Source organism: Amblyomma americanum, chromosome 10, assembly GCF_052857255.1.
Source record: "Amblyomma americanum isolate KBUSLIRL-KWMA chromosome 10, ASM5285725v1, whole genome shotgun sequence".
In the NCBI taxonomy this organism is placed as follows: Eukaryota; Metazoa; Arthropoda; class Arachnida; order Ixodida; family Ixodidae; genus Amblyomma; species Amblyomma americanum.
Genome location: NC_135506.1, coordinates 25,695,422 through 25,714,773, shown reverse-complemented (window position 1 = coordinate 25,714,773; position 19,352 = coordinate 25,695,422). Strand labels below are relative to the sequence as shown.

The 19,352-nt window shown below is 44.2% G+C and overlaps 1 protein-coding gene across 6 annotated transcripts in view; it reads right to left on the bottom strand.

Annotated features, from left to right (window-relative positions):
- Positions 1–4,503: 4,503 nt before the first annotated feature.
- Positions 4,504–19,352, bottom strand: part of Creld (Cysteine rich with EGF like domains) — a 29,441-nt gene continuing 14,592 nt past the window's right edge. The window contains exons 7-13 of one of the 6 annotated variants that reach the window (XM_077639911.1): positions 17,682–17,913; positions 14,428–14,520; positions 11,024–11,119; positions 9,709–9,723; positions 9,210–9,227; positions 7,976–7,990; positions 4,504–7,004 (exon numbers count right to left, since the gene is read on the bottom strand). In XM_077639911.1, the coding sequence (XP_077496037.1) occupies positions 6,784–7,004; positions 7,976–7,990; positions 9,210–9,227; positions 9,709–9,723; positions 11,024–11,119; positions 14,428–14,520; positions 17,682–17,913 (690 nt within the window). In that variant the 3' untranslated portion in view covers positions 4,504–6,783. The remainder of the gene's footprint in view (positions 7,005–7,975; positions 7,991–9,209; positions 9,228–9,708; positions 9,724–11,023; positions 11,120–14,427; positions 14,521–17,681; positions 17,914–19,352) is intronic. The other 5 variants (XM_077639914.1, XM_077639912.1, XM_077639915.1 and 2 more) reach the window with 5 other exon arrangements.

The following is a 19,352-nucleotide window of genomic DNA, read 5'->3' as shown; positions in this document are numbered from 1 at the left end:
AGCCGGAAGCAGCACCTGAAATGATGCCTGCGCTAACGCCCCCTTTCTATACCGGAAGCACGAATTGGTGCCGCTGTCTGGTGAGAACGAATAATTAGGCACAACGAGAAGTGAAGTTCAAACGAAACTATGTGTGTACAATGGTAACTGGAAATTCTCCATTCCTTTCCTCCTCCTCCTCCTACTTGGAATTTCTAACTTGGAAATTCGGTGCTAATGATGCCACATGCCCTCTGGAGATCCTGTTTCATCATTTCTAGCAGCGTATATAAGTTCTGGGACGGAAAAAAAAATCGAGATAACCGCACCCATAGGTGCAAGGACTGAGTCCAGTTTATAGCAACAGCCAAACACACGACACGGTGAGGTGGCCATTTAACTGCAAGGAGAGTATACGTGCAGATGCAAGCCTTTTTGAAAGCGTCTGTGATTATTTCTAAATCGCGGTAAGAGGCACTGCTCTATATACAAGTAAAATGACACTATGCAGTTACCGATCACCCCCGAAAAGCATGATCATTTTCTTGCAGCGAGAGCCGTTATTGGGAACCTTCCTGAGCCGTTGATGAAGCTGAATCCCTAACAGAAGTTGGCGCTTTAGCTATATTTGCTTCGGAAAATTTAGATTTGTGATGGCGTCAGCGCTGAGCACAATGAAGTCAAGTCGACGAAGGCATGCGCAACGGCTTAAACAAGTCTGCGTGGAGCTCCTGTAGAAGCCACATCATCTTCTGCAGATTTAATTCAAGCTTCATAATTACATACGAATTTGAATTATTTTTAAATTCTTCCTTTAGAATAACATTCAAAATTTGCAAGTTAAAAATTTTTAAAAATCAATACATTTTTGCTATCGAAAAATGTTTGGAGAGCACAAGCCTTCTCCTTTTCGAAGAGGGGACTGGCGGCATCTCCCCTCGCGCTAACCCTTTCCTGAGTCAGTGGACGAATTTGTCTGTTTTAAAAATGTATGCAGTTACGCTGACCTAATATATTGGAAGTTAATTGCGACCAATGAAGGCTTTCGTCAAGTGGTTTAACTAGCCTAGTTTAGTCAAATTCATTTTTAAGCAGTTTCCCTCTGGACGCACTATCTGCTTGATATATACGTGTTTCAATCCGACGCCGGAGCAATAACCGATTTGGTCTTTGAGTTTAACTGAAGGTGCTGCATAGAGGCGCGAACAGTATAAAAGTGAACACGCCGGCACGTGCCGATGAGAACCGAACACGCGCTTGTGAAGGCGTGTCCCGTTTGTGTTTGCGAGCCGTCTGCTTTAGAAAGCGGGATGGCAGCTACGCACGCCAGACTGCTCCCGCGGCGAATAACAACGCTTCTAAAATTAGAAGCGCTTGGCCTTGAAATCGGCACGTCCCGTCGTTCTCGCTTCAACCTAGAGCGCGCCGGCCCGTGTGGCGCGCTCTACCACAAGTACGCGACTCCGAACGCTGAAGCCGTCCCAGCTGTCACAGACGCCGCGCGCGGTGGTTTCGTAATAGGCAGCGATTAAGGTGCGGAGTGGTGGCGTGAGAGGGATAGCAAAACAAGTCTATTACAGGTATTTCATTCGTCTGCGACGCCGTCTAGAGCAAAACAAGTTGATTACAGGTATTTCGTACGTCTCCGACGCAGTCTGGCTCCAAAACATCGCTGAGAAATGGCGCGAAGGCGAGGGCATCGTTAATGGCGCCAGTGTACGTCAGCGCCATATATCCTCAGCTTAAAACGGCTCGCAGTACCGATACCTGTTCCCACTGGCAAGTGTGTGCAAAAAAAGGAGCGGTTACGAAGCTTCATTCGAGGTGTAGGTCTCCGCGACCTCGGCGCATGTGTAATACACCGCTCACTATAATTTACTAGTAATGCTTTGAATTCACATGGCACTTGTTAACAAGAACTTTTTGTTGGGCTAGATGGTGCATGTTGTAACCAAAGAACTGTAGCGCAACCAAGACGAACACAAGAAAAGGGCACACAGGACTAGCGCTAGTCCTGTGTGCCTCTTTCTTGTGTTCATCTTGGTTGCGCTACAGTTCGTTGGTTACACTTGTTAACAGTTCTCTTGCCGCAGGTCTCAATCGTGTACCATTTTCTGGACTGAAATAGTCAGAACTTGACATGTTCTGTACACGAGCAGGTTACTCAGTTGCGTTTGTCAGTAAGTACAGTTATTTGTAGTTCACGACTAATTAGTTGCTATTCAAGGGAGATTAATTGCTCTTGACACAGCAGCTTGGACCAGCCAATCAGGCAGAGGACGGTATGAAGAAAGTAAGGCCTGTGGAAGCCGGAAGAGCCCATATGTGCCTCTCCGGAAGTAAGAGGTGACACGCGTGTTCAGTGTGACTTGGATGCTGCCTAAGCAGCTGAAACGCAGAAAGTTAAATGGACATGGAGGAGAAATTTTGCTATAGGAATTATTGCAGGAATGGCTATAGGAACTACAGGCCATAAGAAAATGAATGCTGGATCGCTCATGACACCACAAAACGCAAACGTCCTTGCCTCAACCGATACTTGTCTCCTTGCAGTACAACTAGGCACTCGTCTTCAACAGCTCCGCTTCTTTGCGCATATCAGTAAAAACTCGTGGTTCTAAAGTAACTATAATGGGTTTGTTAAGCTTACACTGCTAACACAGAGGCAAATTGGTTGATCATCTTCCCAAATCTATGTGCTGCTTAGAAAACACACGGGGACAAAATGACAACCAACACAAGCAATGAAGTGCCTGTGTTGTATATCATTTTGCCGTGTTTTCTAGGCAGCGCATACGTTTGGAAACTTGTTAAAGGGGCTCTGAAAAGTGCTCTAATAAAATTGCGGTATGCCTGGGATGTTAAAGCAAGCCACTCCACGAAAATTGTTCAGGGAGAATTTTTTAATCGCTTTGTAGAAGCTCAGTTATCTGTAGTCGAAATTTGAATTTCGGCATCAGCGCATTTCCCTCTCCTCTCGTCACTTTTGCACGCTGGAAGGTCGGTGCTACTCTGCCAGCCCCACCTCCGAGGGCAGAGGTTCCTGACCCACCGGAGCTATGCGGCTTACTGGCCGCAGCCATGATAGTTGCTTGCCGTCTGAAAGACTCTGACCAATAGCCACCTCTCGACTTGCATACGCAGGTTTGAGCGACAGAGGAGGGTGCGAGCATAAAAAAGTCACCGGGAAGGGCTCACCAACTTTCGTGCCTGATTTTGGGTTCTCTGCTGCATGCAGAAGTGTATTATTTGTCTCAGGTGTTCATGACAACTCAATGAAGTGATTGAGTGAGCTGATGTGCTCTCCTCAAAAGGTGTTTCAGGGTCCCTTTAAGCTTGAGGAAATGGTGTGAGTTGAGAGGCATGTGCTGACAAACATCTTGACTAAGCACTACTGGGTACGTGGAAGGAGAAGTTTGGAAGGAATTAATTTTGGATCAAGCCCCATTGCCCTGCATGTAAATTCACATCTTAAGGAATTACTGTAGGATAGCATTACTGAGAAGCTTCCGAAAAACAGTGAGTTGAAAAAAGCATGCCTCATTCATAACGTTCAGAGGTGTATCAAGAGCAGGGTTGTTTGAGCCTTTCAGTGTTTTAAACGTTGATTCAGAGGATAGCACCGCAAAATTTCACACGTTTTGACGGTGCAGAGCCAGTCCACTAAGGCATGTTCTCTCGCCAACAGCTGGACAGCTATGAATTACATGTGTGTGTGTTTCGAGCTTGGAACTGCATTTCAACCACACTGCGTCTTGTAACTTGGCACTGAAGTGAAAGCTATGAACGTGAGCTAACGACTTTTGCGAGTGTGTTCTTCATACATGCTTGCGAGCCAAATATGTAAGTTTGGACACTGTGGCCTCAAAGGCCCTAGCTATCACTTTATTGCCAATTTCTGAGACAGAGTATCAAATATGTGTAGCTGTGCCTTTCCCAGTGCCAGTGTCTTTCTGCAATGCCATATATTAATGGTCGTTACGAAAGTGGCAGATAGTGGTACTTTGTTCGGTTACATGTGCAGGGCAGCTAGCTTAAATCGATGCTTTGGTCTGTAAGTACAGCAAAGCTAAATTAATTTTGGGTGTCCTGGCACCTAATGTGCGCATAAGTGTGCAATGCAGCTTTCAACTGCAGAGCTTTTGGTGTTCACCTATTTAAGGCAGTTGCACAAGCATGAACGCAAGAGGAACACTCTACACATGTTGTGTAATGCACTGCTGAATGGCACTGAAATAACATCAAGGTTACATTCTTTGGGGCCACATTAGTTCCAAGCATGTGTGTAAGCGTGTGCAACTCAGTGGCTAAAGTTGTTTTGTTTGCAAGATCTGATATGGCAATGAACTACATCCTGATTCAATGCATCAATAAGGTAGCAAGGCCAGATCATCAAAAGTAAACTGGGGAATTATAACAGTACAGCTGCGATACATACAAGACGAAGCAACTGTACTGAGCATTGTCTATACTGCAGTCAATCAAAAAAACGAAAAAAACAAGTAAAAGGGATGAAACAGGGTAGAAAACTGTACATATGGTGTATTTATAACTTATGTATATGAGGTGAAAAAAAAATTGACTGTTTCTTGTGCGAATGGACATAGTTTGTGATGCGCTGCCATCGGCCTCAAAGCTCGTCGCTGTGCGCCAGCTCTGGGATTGTTGGCTCTTCGCTCTCTTCCGACACCGCCGCCCCTGAAACCAGCAATGGAAATCTTGTTTTCAGTGCTTGTCGCGTTCCCACATGGAGACCGATTAGCATCTGTTTGCATCACCCTGCAGCCTAAAGTTTGTACTGTGCCTCTTCAAGCCCGACCAACTTCAGCCTTATGACGAAACAGCCAAAGCGCTTAACTAGGCCTATTCAGGCCCAGCTAGGCCTAACGACTGAAATTCCATTTACACAGCCAGCTGTCTGCTTTTAGGCGTAAATATGGCTAAGCACCGAGCTGTGCCTGCGAGACCAGCTGGCTGCTGTCAAAGCACTGGTGCCAGTTCTGCGTGAAGCAGAAGTACTGACTTTCACATGTCATTTGGAATTAGTAACTTTAAGTGGCGCCTGAAAGTGTACAATTAACCCACAAACAACTGAGCAATGCTGGAGAATTCTCATCAATTAGATTCGCAAACCACTACAAAAAGCAGGTTGCTTAAGCCATTCGCACTAGCATGAGTGGCCGGCAGTATAATAGGTCAGTGTTATGCACTGAACTCCGGCCTTCACAGCATAAAAAGTTTGGAAAGAGTACTAAAAATTTAGAATGTAATTGTCTGGAGTAAAAAGCTCCCTGCTGTGAAGAGCTGCAGCTCGTGCAAGGTTCAAAGCACAACGCAAGAACAAAGGTGTGCATTTTGATGCAATCTGCATGTTTATTTTAAGACCCCTGTTCCCTACACAATGCCTACAGTGCAGTAAAGTCACTCGTGACAGCAGTTTTCGAGACGCAACGCTGCATAAGAATGTGTGTGTACTCTAAGACATGCATTCTCAAGTCATGACTAGGAAAAGAGCTACAAGTTCCTACTATTTTAGCAGCAAAGAATGTGGCGACCTGCAATCACGTTACCATGAAAGCAGCTGCATCTAGTCTAGAGCAACAAAACATCTGGACATGCTGTCCCTGGAATATTGTTATCGCAGAAGACAAATCTCTGCTGGTTGTGAAGTTTCTACACTTGGTGTGTTTAAGCAGTTGTGCATCTGAGTGTGCTGAGGCATTTTGACAGCGTGAATGCATCTATTTCAGCACGAAATATATCACCACCGACTTTCATCATGTTTGTTGTTGGAAAACACCGGGTCAATAAAGGAAAAGTGAAGCCTAAAAATACCGTCTGTGTGCGATGCATTTTGAACGGCTACTTGTGGCTAGCAACTTTTCCGAATGTCAATATCTGCTAATGTTACGAGTATGGCGACTGCAAACTATAGAGCATGAGGCCATTTGCACATTCTATGTGCCATCAGAACAAGCAGCGAAAATGAAAATTGGCAAGGTGATCTGTTCTGAAGAAATAAGCAACAAAACAATGAAGTATCACTTTGTGTAGCATGAGACCTATCTGGAATACATGTTAATCCCATGTTGTTTACTTAATGATAACAATGCCCGTAGTCTTTGTCCTTTGTACACATTTCATGGATATTTCTCAACCAGACACTTTGACACACAATCACAGACAAATGAACACAATATGATGCAAAGACAGCGAGGAAGATCACGAGAAATGAGACAAATACACCCTGAATATTTCCTGCGGACACGGTGCCTATAGATGGAATGCTGCTTCAGAAAATTTCGCCACAAAAAAAATAAGACAATTTTCACAAGAATCCTGGCTGCTAAATCTTTGAATTTTGATTGAATAAACTTGGTTATATACAGCTTTAGCAAATCATCTACTCAAGCAGCATGCACTTTGACATACCATTAATAAGGAAGTACTAACAGGGACACAAAAGGACACCGGAATGAAAAGACACATGAAACATTTAGTAATTGCACATAACCTGTTTTTTTTTTTTTTTGCTCAACAATGATGTGTCCCAGACAACTTGTGGTTTTAAAAATCAGAAGTCCTGCAGTGTAACGTGAGAGCATTGTTCCAGCATACTGCATGCTGCTCCTGCCAACCATCAAACTTAACAGTGCCACCCTTGTGGCATGCGTACAGTTGCAGCTTACTGAAAGGATATTGCAGGATGCAGTGCACTCGAAACGTCTGACACAAAAACAGAAGCACGCAAGAAAACCAACAGCCAGTCAAAAACCACGTGGGTCGATTCACAACCATGGCCAGTCACCACGACATGACATTTCTGATGGTTGATGTGAGGGTGTGGTCTTTCCAGTTGGACAGGGTGTACTCGGAAAAGCCAATGTACACCGCGACGCACAGCCCAATGGCGCTGGCGACAGACACGCTCCTCTTGAATATGATCAGCGTTGCTACGCAGAGGCCGAAGTAAGTGGCGTAGCGTGCCAGCAAGATGTGCAGCTCTCGCCACCTCTCGCCATTGTCTGGGACAAGAGTGGGGAGGGGAGACGCCACACGTTTGGTTGGCCTTACAAGGCATATACAAAGTGTTACACACTAAGAGAGACAGGTATGAGCGCCTCTCTTGCCAATCCACTGGCTTCTCTGGGCTCACATTTCAGACGGAGCTGATAGTAGATGGTGGTTTTGGCGCAAGCCTATGGCTGGCAATAGTATTTGCCTGCTTTGTGCAAAATTCCAGAAATACGACAAATTCTGCACTTCAGTAAATGATGCACTGCCACTAAACAGACAAAATTCCCGCCTGTTTTCCCTATTCATTCTTCTAGTCGGTGCGTCACCTTTTTTGTGGCAGGCATTTGCTCTCTGCTTCGCGAAAGTTGTATTTCAACAAACCAGGCAAGTACTGCCACCAAACACTGTATATTCACTTGCCACATGACACACCCCTCAAAAATTTAGTTAAGTAAAGGTTTAAATAAAAATGGGCACAATGTAACTAAACAGTGTTATGGTGTTATAAACAATAAATTAGCATGTGCACTTCTTTGTCACAGTGCCTAACCATGACCACACAACTAAACCAAAACGGTGAAGATGCAAGAGCCATCTTGAAAACAAGCTACTAGTTAAAAGAAACGCGCCTCTTCCTACAAGTGTCGACTAAGGCACTTCAACTAACTTGTCAGCACTATGGTCATTGTTATCACCAACTGAGTTAAGTCTACTGCAAGACAAATGCCTCTCTCAGCAGCTTTCAATTCAACACCACTTTGCAGCTACCACGGCTATTCCACCTTTGCTGATTTTCCAGCCACATCTCTCCACATTCAAGTGTGGCCCACCCTTAGCTGGTTTGATTCCCTTCAATTTGTATCCACTCCGCAAATAAAATAAACAGCTGGCGGACATCCATTCTGCACATTAAATTAACAGCCCAAATCCATACTCCCATCTCAACACATACTAAAGTACACATGCTTGCAAAACTTACCATCTGGGAGGTACTCTACGTGCAAGGAACACAGAAGAAAGAAGGAAAGAACAGAATGAACACACGTGGAAAGCAGTGCAAATGAAAACAGTGGACCAGAGGCATGCATTAAAAAAAGAGTCCGCAGAAGGGAGAGTTCATCATGCACAATGTGCAGCTGACATTCGACAGTCAAGAGACAAGTGAAGTGCAACATGTTCATTGGTCAAGCAGGCAGGTGAGAAAAAATACCCAGTACTCCCAGACAGCAACTGTAGGTTGTAGCTGCATGTCTGTATACATGCACTGTAGTATATGCATAAGCACAAGGTGCTTCATTTCAATTTACCAGGTTAATTAGAGTATAGTGATGATGTCATTTTGGACATGTTAGGCAATAAATTAGTAATTGTTCATAAACAGGCTTGAAGAAGCTATGAATCCAGCAAATGCAGTGGTGCTTTTTAGCTTATAGTATTGCATTTTTCTATTAAACTTGTAATCACATAAAACATCCTGCATATTTACAGACTGTCGCCGACAATTTTGTGAACTCCGATAATTCAGACTCGCACTATATTTTGGAATTTACTGAGAAACCATTCTTCATCTCATAGCAATGTTCTGGTCTTTCTGGCGTGCCCTCTATAGTTCCTCATCTTTTTTAAAGCCTTTTTTTTTTGTACGCATTCTCTTGGCATCTGCTCGAAAGCAAAAGTTACATATGGAAGGAAGCACCTGGTCAGCCACTTCTAGCTTGTCACCGCACTTGCAAGAGAGCTAATCACAACTGATGCCATCATGAGGGTGACTGCATAAGTCCGGCAGCCTTTCGCATATTTTCTCGGCAACCTTAGCTGACAGTGCTTCTCAGAAGTCCTTTCCGCCGTTCTATGAAAGTCACCATCCGGCAACAATCTGGAAAGGCTTCTGAGGACATCTCTGAGAAGCTGGCATTTGACCCACAGTACCTACTTGCACAACGGCCGCACTTATTTTTCCATCACATTTCTGGGAAGTCGATGCGTGCGTCCACTACGCAGGGTAAGACATTAGTGAAAATCTATATACTTTAACGAGAAAAAAAATTAGCGGGTGCGTTCATTATCCGAACACGTTCACTGTGCAATTGAATACGTATCTTGTATTAGCCACAATTTCTGCAGTGATGCAGAAGAGATGGAAATGAGTACCCTGAGTGAACAGCGATATCTTGCAAGAGGTAAAAATTGCGAGAGGCTGAGGTTTCACTTACCCTCTCCCTCATCGTCGTCTAAAGGTGATGGAGAGAGCAGCAGCAACATGCAGTGAGTGCAAGGGGAAAAAGAAACAGTGCGAGAAAGCAAGCAGAAAGTGCACAATGACAGCCTGTGCACTTACAGTCAAACCTCAATCTAATGGAACCTGATTCAATCATGAAGAAACTGATTTTATAAATGTGTTGCATTTAAAGCAGCTATCATTGCTTTGGTTTTGATTGTTCAGTTGTTTTTCATCTCATGAAGCAGAATGTCAACTGTACTGTCAACCAATTACATGCGAGCTGCATCTTTGCCTTTTTCTCAAATTTCTTCAAAACGTCTCAATTTCACGAAGTCCTTTTGTTCCGTGCAACAATTGATGCATCTTCCGAAACCACTGGACTGAGATCTGACCATAGCACACATCATCACAGAGGCAGGCTAAACATAGCAACATTTTCATGCAGCATTCAAAGAAACAAAAAAAGGTTGTGCAAAGAATGTCTACAGTACCTTCGTCAGCTGCATCTGTGGATAAGAAAAGACCAAACAAAACAAAAAATCACAAAAAAGAGAAAACAGAACAAAAACAAGCAACACAACTTGCAATACTCGGGGTAGGAAAATGATATAGAAGAAAATGAATGATATTTTGCCTTAGCATGCGCACAAAAACTTAAAAAATGAAGGCTGGAGGTATAAACAGCAAGCAATGTGCACTGTTGTGTAATGACGGCTGCATAGCATCATGTCTAAGTGCAGTAGTGTATTTCTTTGGGCACTGCTTCTTTTACATCTCTGCTTGCTGCTCGCTAGAAAATCACTTGAAAGAAACAAAGCCAAAATTTCCTGTGTCATTACATTTTTGCCGAGAATGATGTGCAGGGCCTTAAGAACAATAGAAGTCGGAAAAGTATTTCTTAGTATGCCCTAAATCATTTACAACAGCACTGTTTTTTTCCTCACATTTCCGGCTTTGGTTTTTAGTTTTTTCCATGGGCTGTGACGTACAAGGCCCACTAAACAGAGCTCCAAATCACAATCGTTCATAAGATCAAAAAATGCGTCCACCCCTGTTCTGTGCGTTTCAAGTGTGCAAGTGATGTGCAGCCATTCTGCACACTGGCCTTCTATGTTACAGCTCATGGAAGCTCTACTTGTGACGTTAACATGATGTTTAATCCACATAGGTGTGACTGCACTTGCTTCTACCACATTCACCTTGACGTAGCATACACCAACTTCTTCCTATAAAAAACTTGATGCTCTAGTAATCCCCTGCGCCCAATGTGTGATGTTTGGGAAAAAAGAACACTGAGGGCAACTTCCAGCGGATACAGTCATTTTACACCATCAAACAGAACACTAAAAAACTAATAACATCTACATTAGTAGTGTACCCCCGGCCTGGTGAATGCACTTTGTCGCTGGTGTGACACAATGTTGGCATCAGCGCAGAATGAAAACCCTCTTCAAATTTCCTCAAAGACACTGGCTTCATAAACGTCCTGAGAAAATGTCATGCACCTATGTGTGTGAGCGGACGGGAGAGTTCCAACAGAACAAGGAAACAGCATTCCCGGGGGCACACAACAGTAAAATTTGCACAACTTCATGACAATGAAACGTGCATAATGAGCGGACGGGAGAGTTCCAACAGAACAAGGAAACAGCATTCCCGGGAGCACACAACAGTAAAATTTGCACAACTTCAAGACAATAAAACGTGCATAAAGAATCCAGAAGGGCGGCCACAGCCGCAGGAGAGTCCCCTCAGAAGGGCACAAAAATGGTGGGCTTTCCATGGGCTCCACATAGCGAGACTCACCGACACAGGTTTTGTCCTTGAGGATGTAGTTATTGGCGCATTTGACGCACTTGTCTGGTCCCTCCCCGGTGCATTCATTGCAAGCAAAGTCACACGCTGCAAGGAGCCAAAGAAGTATGCAAGCTCAGAAACCAGCCTTCACAAAAAGACTCAAAGCCAGTAGGCTGCAGCACGGCATATTTACTTTCATTTAGAGGTCATAGGAATTAGAGAGAAGGACTGACAAAATAACGCAACAATTCTGAGTATTGATAAATGCAGTGTTACACAGACATAAGCAGTATCTCAATAAACAACGTTAGCTAAAACTTCATGAAAAAGTCGGTTATTATCATCGGTATTCACAAGTTCCGTGGGAAGGTGGTTATTTAGTCTGGTGCAAAGTAAGAATGACAGAGCGAAAGTTTCAGTGCTCGACAATTCAACGCTCACTTTCGGACTTCGATCAATGCAGTGGGGTACACATTGAGGTTAAGGGATGACATGACTTCACAGTGTATGGTGGCGGTAAAGTTTGAAATGGGATAGGATGTAGAATGTACATCCATTATGTTATTTGTCAAGCTAAATTTAGACAGAAGAAAACAAGTTTACTGAAGACCTAATGCCCTGGAGTAAAAGTTCAACATAATTTACGCTCCTTTGTCCGTACCAATAGCATCTTCATGGCAGAATTAAGCACGAAATGTGTTAAGTGCCAGCTATGTATTCTGACAACAAGCACTGCCGCTTCTGGCCTTGGTAAGCACTGCAACACCCCAAAACAAGAATGAAAAAATCAAATACACTTTTCATATTTTTTCATTGAGATTTAAATATTAGCTTTCCACGGCACAATCTATTCATGCCGCCCATCATACATGTTCTAATTCACCATTAACATACTCATGTGTAGGATTCCGTGCTACAAGACATGTAAACATTTTGCTATATATACCGTAAGCAAATTTTTCTTTTTTGCAAATACAACATGTCGCGAATTTCGATAAAATCGCAGTTTAAGGGGGGATGCCGGTCTTGAGATTGCAAAAAATCACAAAAAGTCATTGTTGGAAAAACTATATCCGTACAAATACACTTCAAACTATATCTCTGCAAAATACCCACGCTGAAAAACGACCCCAATATAAGAAAAAAATTAATGCTTAGAGAGTCGCGCAGCTGGAAAACGAAGCGAGAGCTTCGAATTGACATTTTAGATAACGCAACAGCAATTATAAAAGTGCTCTCCGATCACCGCCCTTTTGTAGCCGTGAAAGCTCATTTCACGTCCCTTCATTCACACCTATCACAATGGCACCACATCAGAGCAGCCAAAGCTGCAGACGTTTTCCCATAACTCGATTTCCTACAACTCTATAAGTGCACAAAGAAGAGTACCTTTCTAGAAAAGATGGCGCAATCTCTTCACGAAGACAACTTGTCAGTTAGTACTTACCCTTACACTCGCTGCTTCTAGCCGGAGGTAGGAACAATGTAAGGATGCGCGAATATTCGATAATTTTGAAGATTCGGTTGAATGTTACAGTTTTCGATATTCGATTCAATCCGAAGGTCTAGCATTTGAAATCTCTAGCACTCGTCTTGAGCGAGTTATGTTTATGCACCACTCGCTTCGCGTGGTTTCGGTTCGGCAAACCTCCTTCGGGATGGCACTGAGGCGTGCAAAGCCAAAGCTACGACCCCACGGACACTTCCCAAGTATAAGCACTGCGTGCCTGCATGCCCGCGCATATGCCGGGGTCTGCCTGTGCAGGTGCTCAGTAAGAGATGTACACAGGCGCAAGCACAGTGCCCAGACCTGTGGCTGCCAGGTGTCTGCGCCTGTGCTTTAGTGGGACGAGTCCGAGCTGACTGCTGCTGCTCTTCGCTGTGTGAAATTCGCTAACCAAGCGTGACGGAGTGAGCATGCAGGGTAGCTAGCACAAGATACACGAATATCGGTGCTTCTTACAGATGCCTGACACGGCGGGCACTGGGCACACGGCGCACATGACTAGCAGGTGTCTATGAAGTCACCGTTTAAAAGCAACAGCCGCGCAACCACGCACTTGAGAGCAGTAGTTGGAGGTCCCACAGATAGGTCTCACGCCCCACAAATATGTACGTCGGAGCTGCATGTACGTTGCCTCCCACAATTTCCGATTGAAGTTTTTGCGGAAGGTCGACACAGTTTCAACTACTCTGATAAAGCTTCAATGCACTCTTCACGCAATGGTCTTACATGTTGGAAAAAAAAAATGACAAAAGAATTTCCGCCTAAATTCTATAAGCATGCGAAAGCAGAATTGCATGAACGTTGGCTTGTCTTGTTACTTTACTGTTGGCTTTCTAATGCTGGCTTATCATGCTGTTTTCATGCTATAAATGGTAAGGTTTTAATGTAGTTAAACATAGTTAAATGAGTGAAAGCAATTGAGGCAACACCACCTCAAAGGCAACCGCATGAACAGACACTGCACGAGCAGTGCTTGTCCACTGCCACCGCACAGCTGCTCCCGTGATGCCGACGCCAATGGCTCTTGTGCATTGGAAGCTGGGGCAGCGGAGCGTGCCATGCGGGGGACGCTAGAAGTGTAAACAACGTTGCAGGACGGCAGCACCGTCGGCAGTGATAGCACAAACCCACAAGCGTCGCAAGATCTTGATCAGGGTTTACCCATCAGAATAGTGCCTTCTCACTAATACATGATTTTGAAAATGTTTATAGTGCCGATCAACATTTTTTTTGTCAAAAGTATTCAAAACATTCCCTTTGAAATTACTCAAAGAAAATTCCTATTTCCTTCCAATTTGCTTCGAACCAAAAACCACTATTCACACACGCCTAGAACAACGTGCTGAACTCTCAGTCATTTTTTTTTTCCGCTGTTTTATAAGTTGCATTTTGATGAAAACCTTTGTGGGCACTACGCTGCATGCAGTTTTATAAACAAAAAATTACAGTATACCTTTGCTCACGCAGTTCAATTTCAATCTATTTTGCATGCTTGTAATTGGTTGTCAGCTTTTCTGTATCTTGCTGCATTAAATTAAGTAGCGTACTTGTATATGTGCTCCTGAATTTCCTCTTTCCTGTACTGTCCTTTGTTGCTTTTTGTACCATATATGCATTTTGATTAGCGTACCTAATGATCACGTTTGTATATGTAATACTACAGTTGCAAACCACAAGTAGGGTCAGGCAGCACTTGAGTCTTGCCTACGATAAACATAAATATCGCGGCATCTAAAAATGAAACGCCAGCAGAACAAAAATGCCTATAGAGGAGCAAGTGAAAGGTGTGCAACCTGATCTGCAGGATCATTAATGCTGAACACCTTTGCAATATAAGCGACGGGGAGAGACAGCGCGCAAAAAAACATGAGGCCTTGTACAAACACTCACACACTCATAAACTTACGCGTGCAGTCGTAAGAACCTTCCTTGTTGACACAGTAGGTGTTCATCTTATCCTTACACAGGGGCTCCTCTGACTCAATGCACTCGTCGATGTCTGAGCAAGAGAAAAAAAAAAGCCAAGATGTAAGAAAAACTAGAGACTTTTCTGAATAAGTGTAGTAAAAGTAAAGGAATGGCTCTGAGAGCCTTTTTTGAATACACCAGGTGCAAACCTCCCAGTAGAACTCGTGTATAAAAATCTGCCATTCAGATTGGTCCCATTGGGAGGCTAGCAGACTGTCATACCAACTGCGGTGCTGACACGAACTGCAGCGGAGAAATAAAAGTTTCACAATGCCACTGTCTGTTGAAGCCGAGTTTTCAAGCGGAGTTTTGCCGCTGGTATGATTAAAGAGCTTCAGTTTCAATCTTCCAGTCTGCAGTACACTTTCAATCTTACAGCGCCAGATGTGCAATGGACTTCCGCTGGGGAAAACAGCACCACATTAGTTATGTTGCGACAGAAAACACACGCTCATGTCCTGTCACCAAGGGTGCTATCTGGATGGGACTCGGCCACACGGGTACCATGGGTCGAGGAGTAAGCGTCACCTGAATTCATGATACCCAGGTGGTACTGGAGCTAGGCGCTCCATCAGATGCATGACGCAGCAGTTGCTATCATCTCTACACCTCAAGGCATAATGAAGAGTGTGGGAGTTTTTTTCAATAGACTAACTTCATCACACTTACTACACCTACATATTGTTACCATGAAGGCCATGATTACACTAGCGCCTTCTATAACCTACTGATGTGCGCTTGATTGTGGCAGCTTTGAGAAAAGCGGAGCGTTGGGTTATAATGTAGATTATTGAGGTGCTACAATGTAGATTGTAGAGGTAGGGTTATAATGTAGATTGCAGACGCACATGCACCCTCAAGCATGTCTGGGAACATCACTCTTCAAGGAAGAAAAAAAATGAACAGGATAAGCCTGAAAGGGTTTTGTACAGCGGCACAATGACAACATGACTGGCTTGTACATCAGTTGTCTCTTTTGCAAGTCATGCACACTTTACTCTCTTAAAATGGGGTATAAATTACTGCTCATGAGAGATGCAATGCCTTTAGATGCAAATCAGACTTCTAATAAATGATACAAGAAGAATAACAACTGAAAGTATGCCTGTGAAAAAATTCCATGGGCTTTGCAGCTTTTTTTTTAATTTGCAGTCAAGTAAGGCTAGGTACACGAGACTCCACAAAAAAATATTGACTGCAAACTTGATCACAGCTTCAATGCCAGCACTACACACATTTTGTCAACTGCAAAAACACACCAGACTGTGGCCATTGCCAGGTGCCAGAAATGAAGAATCCCCTTATTTCTCACCTCCAAAGTGAACACACAACCCAATAAGGCAGCAGATGTAGTGAAATGTTTCAGCACGACTTCAGCTGACGCGCCAAAGACCAATCTTGCATCAACAGGCATGTGAAACATTGAGAGCTTCACATCACCACAGCACACAAAAAATGAACACTGAGTGTTAGAAAGACACTACCAAAGTGCTGACTTCAGCTAGTTTATTAATGTGCATTGCACCTACATTTATACAAATCAGTGCGTATGCGCATGCAGGAAAAAAGACAACATCGAGGCGATACGTCCCACCAAAGGGACTCAACAGACTATATCACCATGTGAACCAGCAGCCTTTAAACAGCGTTTACTGGGTCACTATACCTAAGCAAAGGCGCACCTTATCATGTAACCATGTTCATTTTTTGTGTGCTCTGGTGAAGTGAAGCATGTGGAACCACTAGCCCAGAAGTTCGTCTAGATAATAAAGAGGTCATGTCAGCTCTTCCTGCATGAAACTGAGAACACTTGCTTTAATGTGAATCAATATATTCAAACCCTTTCTTTCATCCCCATCATTACCACTTAGTTGCTCCTTTTTGTGCCCTTTATAAAACCCCATTCTCAAAACAGCAAACCAGAGTCAAATGCTTGAGGCCAATCGCTGTGCCTTTCAAGTAAAGCCAATTTTCAATATACCCTAGTTACAATTTGATACACCGAGAATATGTTTAGATCACATGCAGTTTGAGTCAAGAGGAGCCTTTTCAATAGTACATTTAATGTTGACAGGACCAAAGTGTCAGCTAAAACAAACTTCCTGCATTGCCTGTTTGAATCTACTGCATTCAGAAGTGCAAGAACCGTAGAGAAATTCCAAACATTTTTGCATTTTGCACCCTATGAAATGCAGTGACTGTGACAGGAAATCAAACCTTGAGCCTTCAGTCCAAGAGCACTGAGGCATCACAGCAGGTGCAACACCTGCCTTAAACTACCGTAAAAACCGGACTATAGGTCGGACCGGAATATAGGTCGACCCCCTAACTAACCAATTCTAAAAATGAAAAAGATCTTTTTCAATGGGAAAAGTACAGAAAGACATCCTTACTTTGAAACAAATGCAACTCGAGAGGTTGCACAATGGTGACAGTATCTAATTTCATTTAAATGCTGCTTGTATGTACACCTGACAAATTTTTTAACAATATCGCGCACGAATCGGCCCGCGTTTGTTTCTGGCACAGGCAAGTACGGCGCCGTAGAGCAAAGCCCTCCTCTTCATGAATCGCCGCAACCAGGATGGCGAGCCTTTGAATTGCGCCCTCGTGAGTCTAGAGGCACACGCGATCTCTGCCGCTTTCACGCGGATGCATTCGGCAGTCACAGGCAGCGATCTTGCTCGCAGCGCAACGTTTCCTTCCTATTCTCGACACACTACGGTCTGCCCACGAAATGATGTTTTCTTCTGGTTGCTGCAAGTTGTAATACGCAGCTTCTGCCTCCGCCAGTACTGAATGCACTTTTCGGATACTCCAAATTCGCGCTGTGCCGCCAGGTTCCCGTGAGCTTCCTTGTACTCAATCGTGTTTTTGTTGAAGGCGACGGTAAATTGCCGCTAGCTTCCGCTTTGCATCTACTGAAACGCAAAATGGCGGCACTGCTGCTGATGGCGATGGTGATGGAGGCTGTTGACTTCAGCCACCCATTGTTGCAAGACTTCCGTATTTTTATCGCCAATGACCGGTATATAAGACAGGGGTCGACTTTTCACCATGGTTTTTTGAAAAAAAGTTCGACCTATATTCCGGTTTTTACGGTACTGCTCTATATTGCTGTTTCACAGCGGTGTCAGTGGTACACCATAGCTTATGGTGGCATCAGCTCGTCGTTCTCTGATCCAAACTCACCAACGCATCCCAGTTCCTCATTCATGCGGTAACCCTTCTTGCACGCCTTGCAGGCCTTGGGTCCGCCCTCGGCACAGGGTCCCTCGCACGACGGGTGGCACGCGACGCACGTCCTGGTGCCGTTGGGGCCCGGCTCACCCTCGTAGTAGCCCTCTGTGCAGGTGTCGCACAGCTCGCCTGTGTAGCCCGCGTGGCACTCGCACTTGCCGTTGCCCTTGCGCGTCCCAGAGCCCTGGCCAAAAGAGAAAGAAGCAGGTTGAAGGTGCCTTCACGTCAAAATCATCAGCAGCAGCACCAGCCTAACTGTGCCCACTGCAGGTCAAAATCCTCTCCCACATCCCCCAAATTAACCCTGTCCAGAGCCAACTATGGCCGCCTTAACTTCCTAATCTCATCCGTCCACTAGACTTCCACCCCCTATTATGTTTGCCTGTTCTTGGAATGTGACACAAACTGCAGCACTAACTGCCAGTGTAAATGTTATGCAATAGAAATCATGTGAAAAAAATGTTCGGTGTTTCAGTTGCGAATGTGGCCTATTAATCATTGCTGCAATGTAAATAAATGGACAAGCCTGCCATCAGCAACACATGTAGCTGATGCTCAGCTTTACTACTGCAGAAATGTAATTGATTCGGTGGGATGCTGACTTATTTCGAAATCTTAATTCATGCCCATGGAGTACCCCGCCGCGTTGGCTCAGTGGTTAGGGCGCTCGACTACTGATCCGGAGTTCCCGGGTTCGAACCCGACCGCGGCGGCTGTGTTTTTATGGAGGAAAAACGCTAAGGCGCCCCTGTGCTGTGCAATGTCAGTGAACGTTAAAGATCCCCAGGTGGTCGAAATTATTCCGGAGCCGTCCAAGCCCTCCACTACGGCACCTTTTTCTTCCTTTCTTCTTTCACTCCCTCCTTTATCCCTTCCCTTACAGCATGGTTCAGGTGTCCAACGATATATGAGACAGATACTGCGCCATTTCCTTTCCCCCCAAAACCAATTATTTCATTTTATGCCCATGGAGTGACCACATGTTCCCCTAGGTATGACTGCATTGTTGCCTGCTATCTCCTTTTCCTTTATTTCTTTATAACCATGTATATAATGTACAGGCGCAGCCAAAAGTAGAGCCCGCTATTGCCTTCTAACATTTTTCACTCGCTTCCTCATTGAGACTGGCAACTGTGGTATGCGCAGGCTAGTAGTAGACAATAGTTCGCTTTCTCATGAACAAATAATGTTTCTTCATGTCCTGTAGGCGAGATTGCAATTAGAACGGAATGGAGTGCTCCATTTACTGATGTCCGTGCCCGTACACTTCTAAAGAAATGGGGGCGCTTTCATTACGGCCAACCGTGGTTTACTGTTGTATTTGTGCTCTAACAGAAAACCATGGATGTGTTCGATGCCAAAGCCATCCAAAACCCTGCATTAAAATGTCCATGAAATTTAATCTATATAGAAGAGCACATCTGACTGGACACACATACCATCACTCTGCTTTGCACAAAATAAGGTAATTCAGCATTCCTTCTTTCCTTGGGGCAACTCAGAATAGAATTTACAAGCATTTGCGTGATTACCTTCACTTTCTTTCCGTACATTTATTCACCTTCCCTGCTTGGGCCATATCACTGATCTGTAGTATGTAATAAAGAAAATAAAAAGATGCCA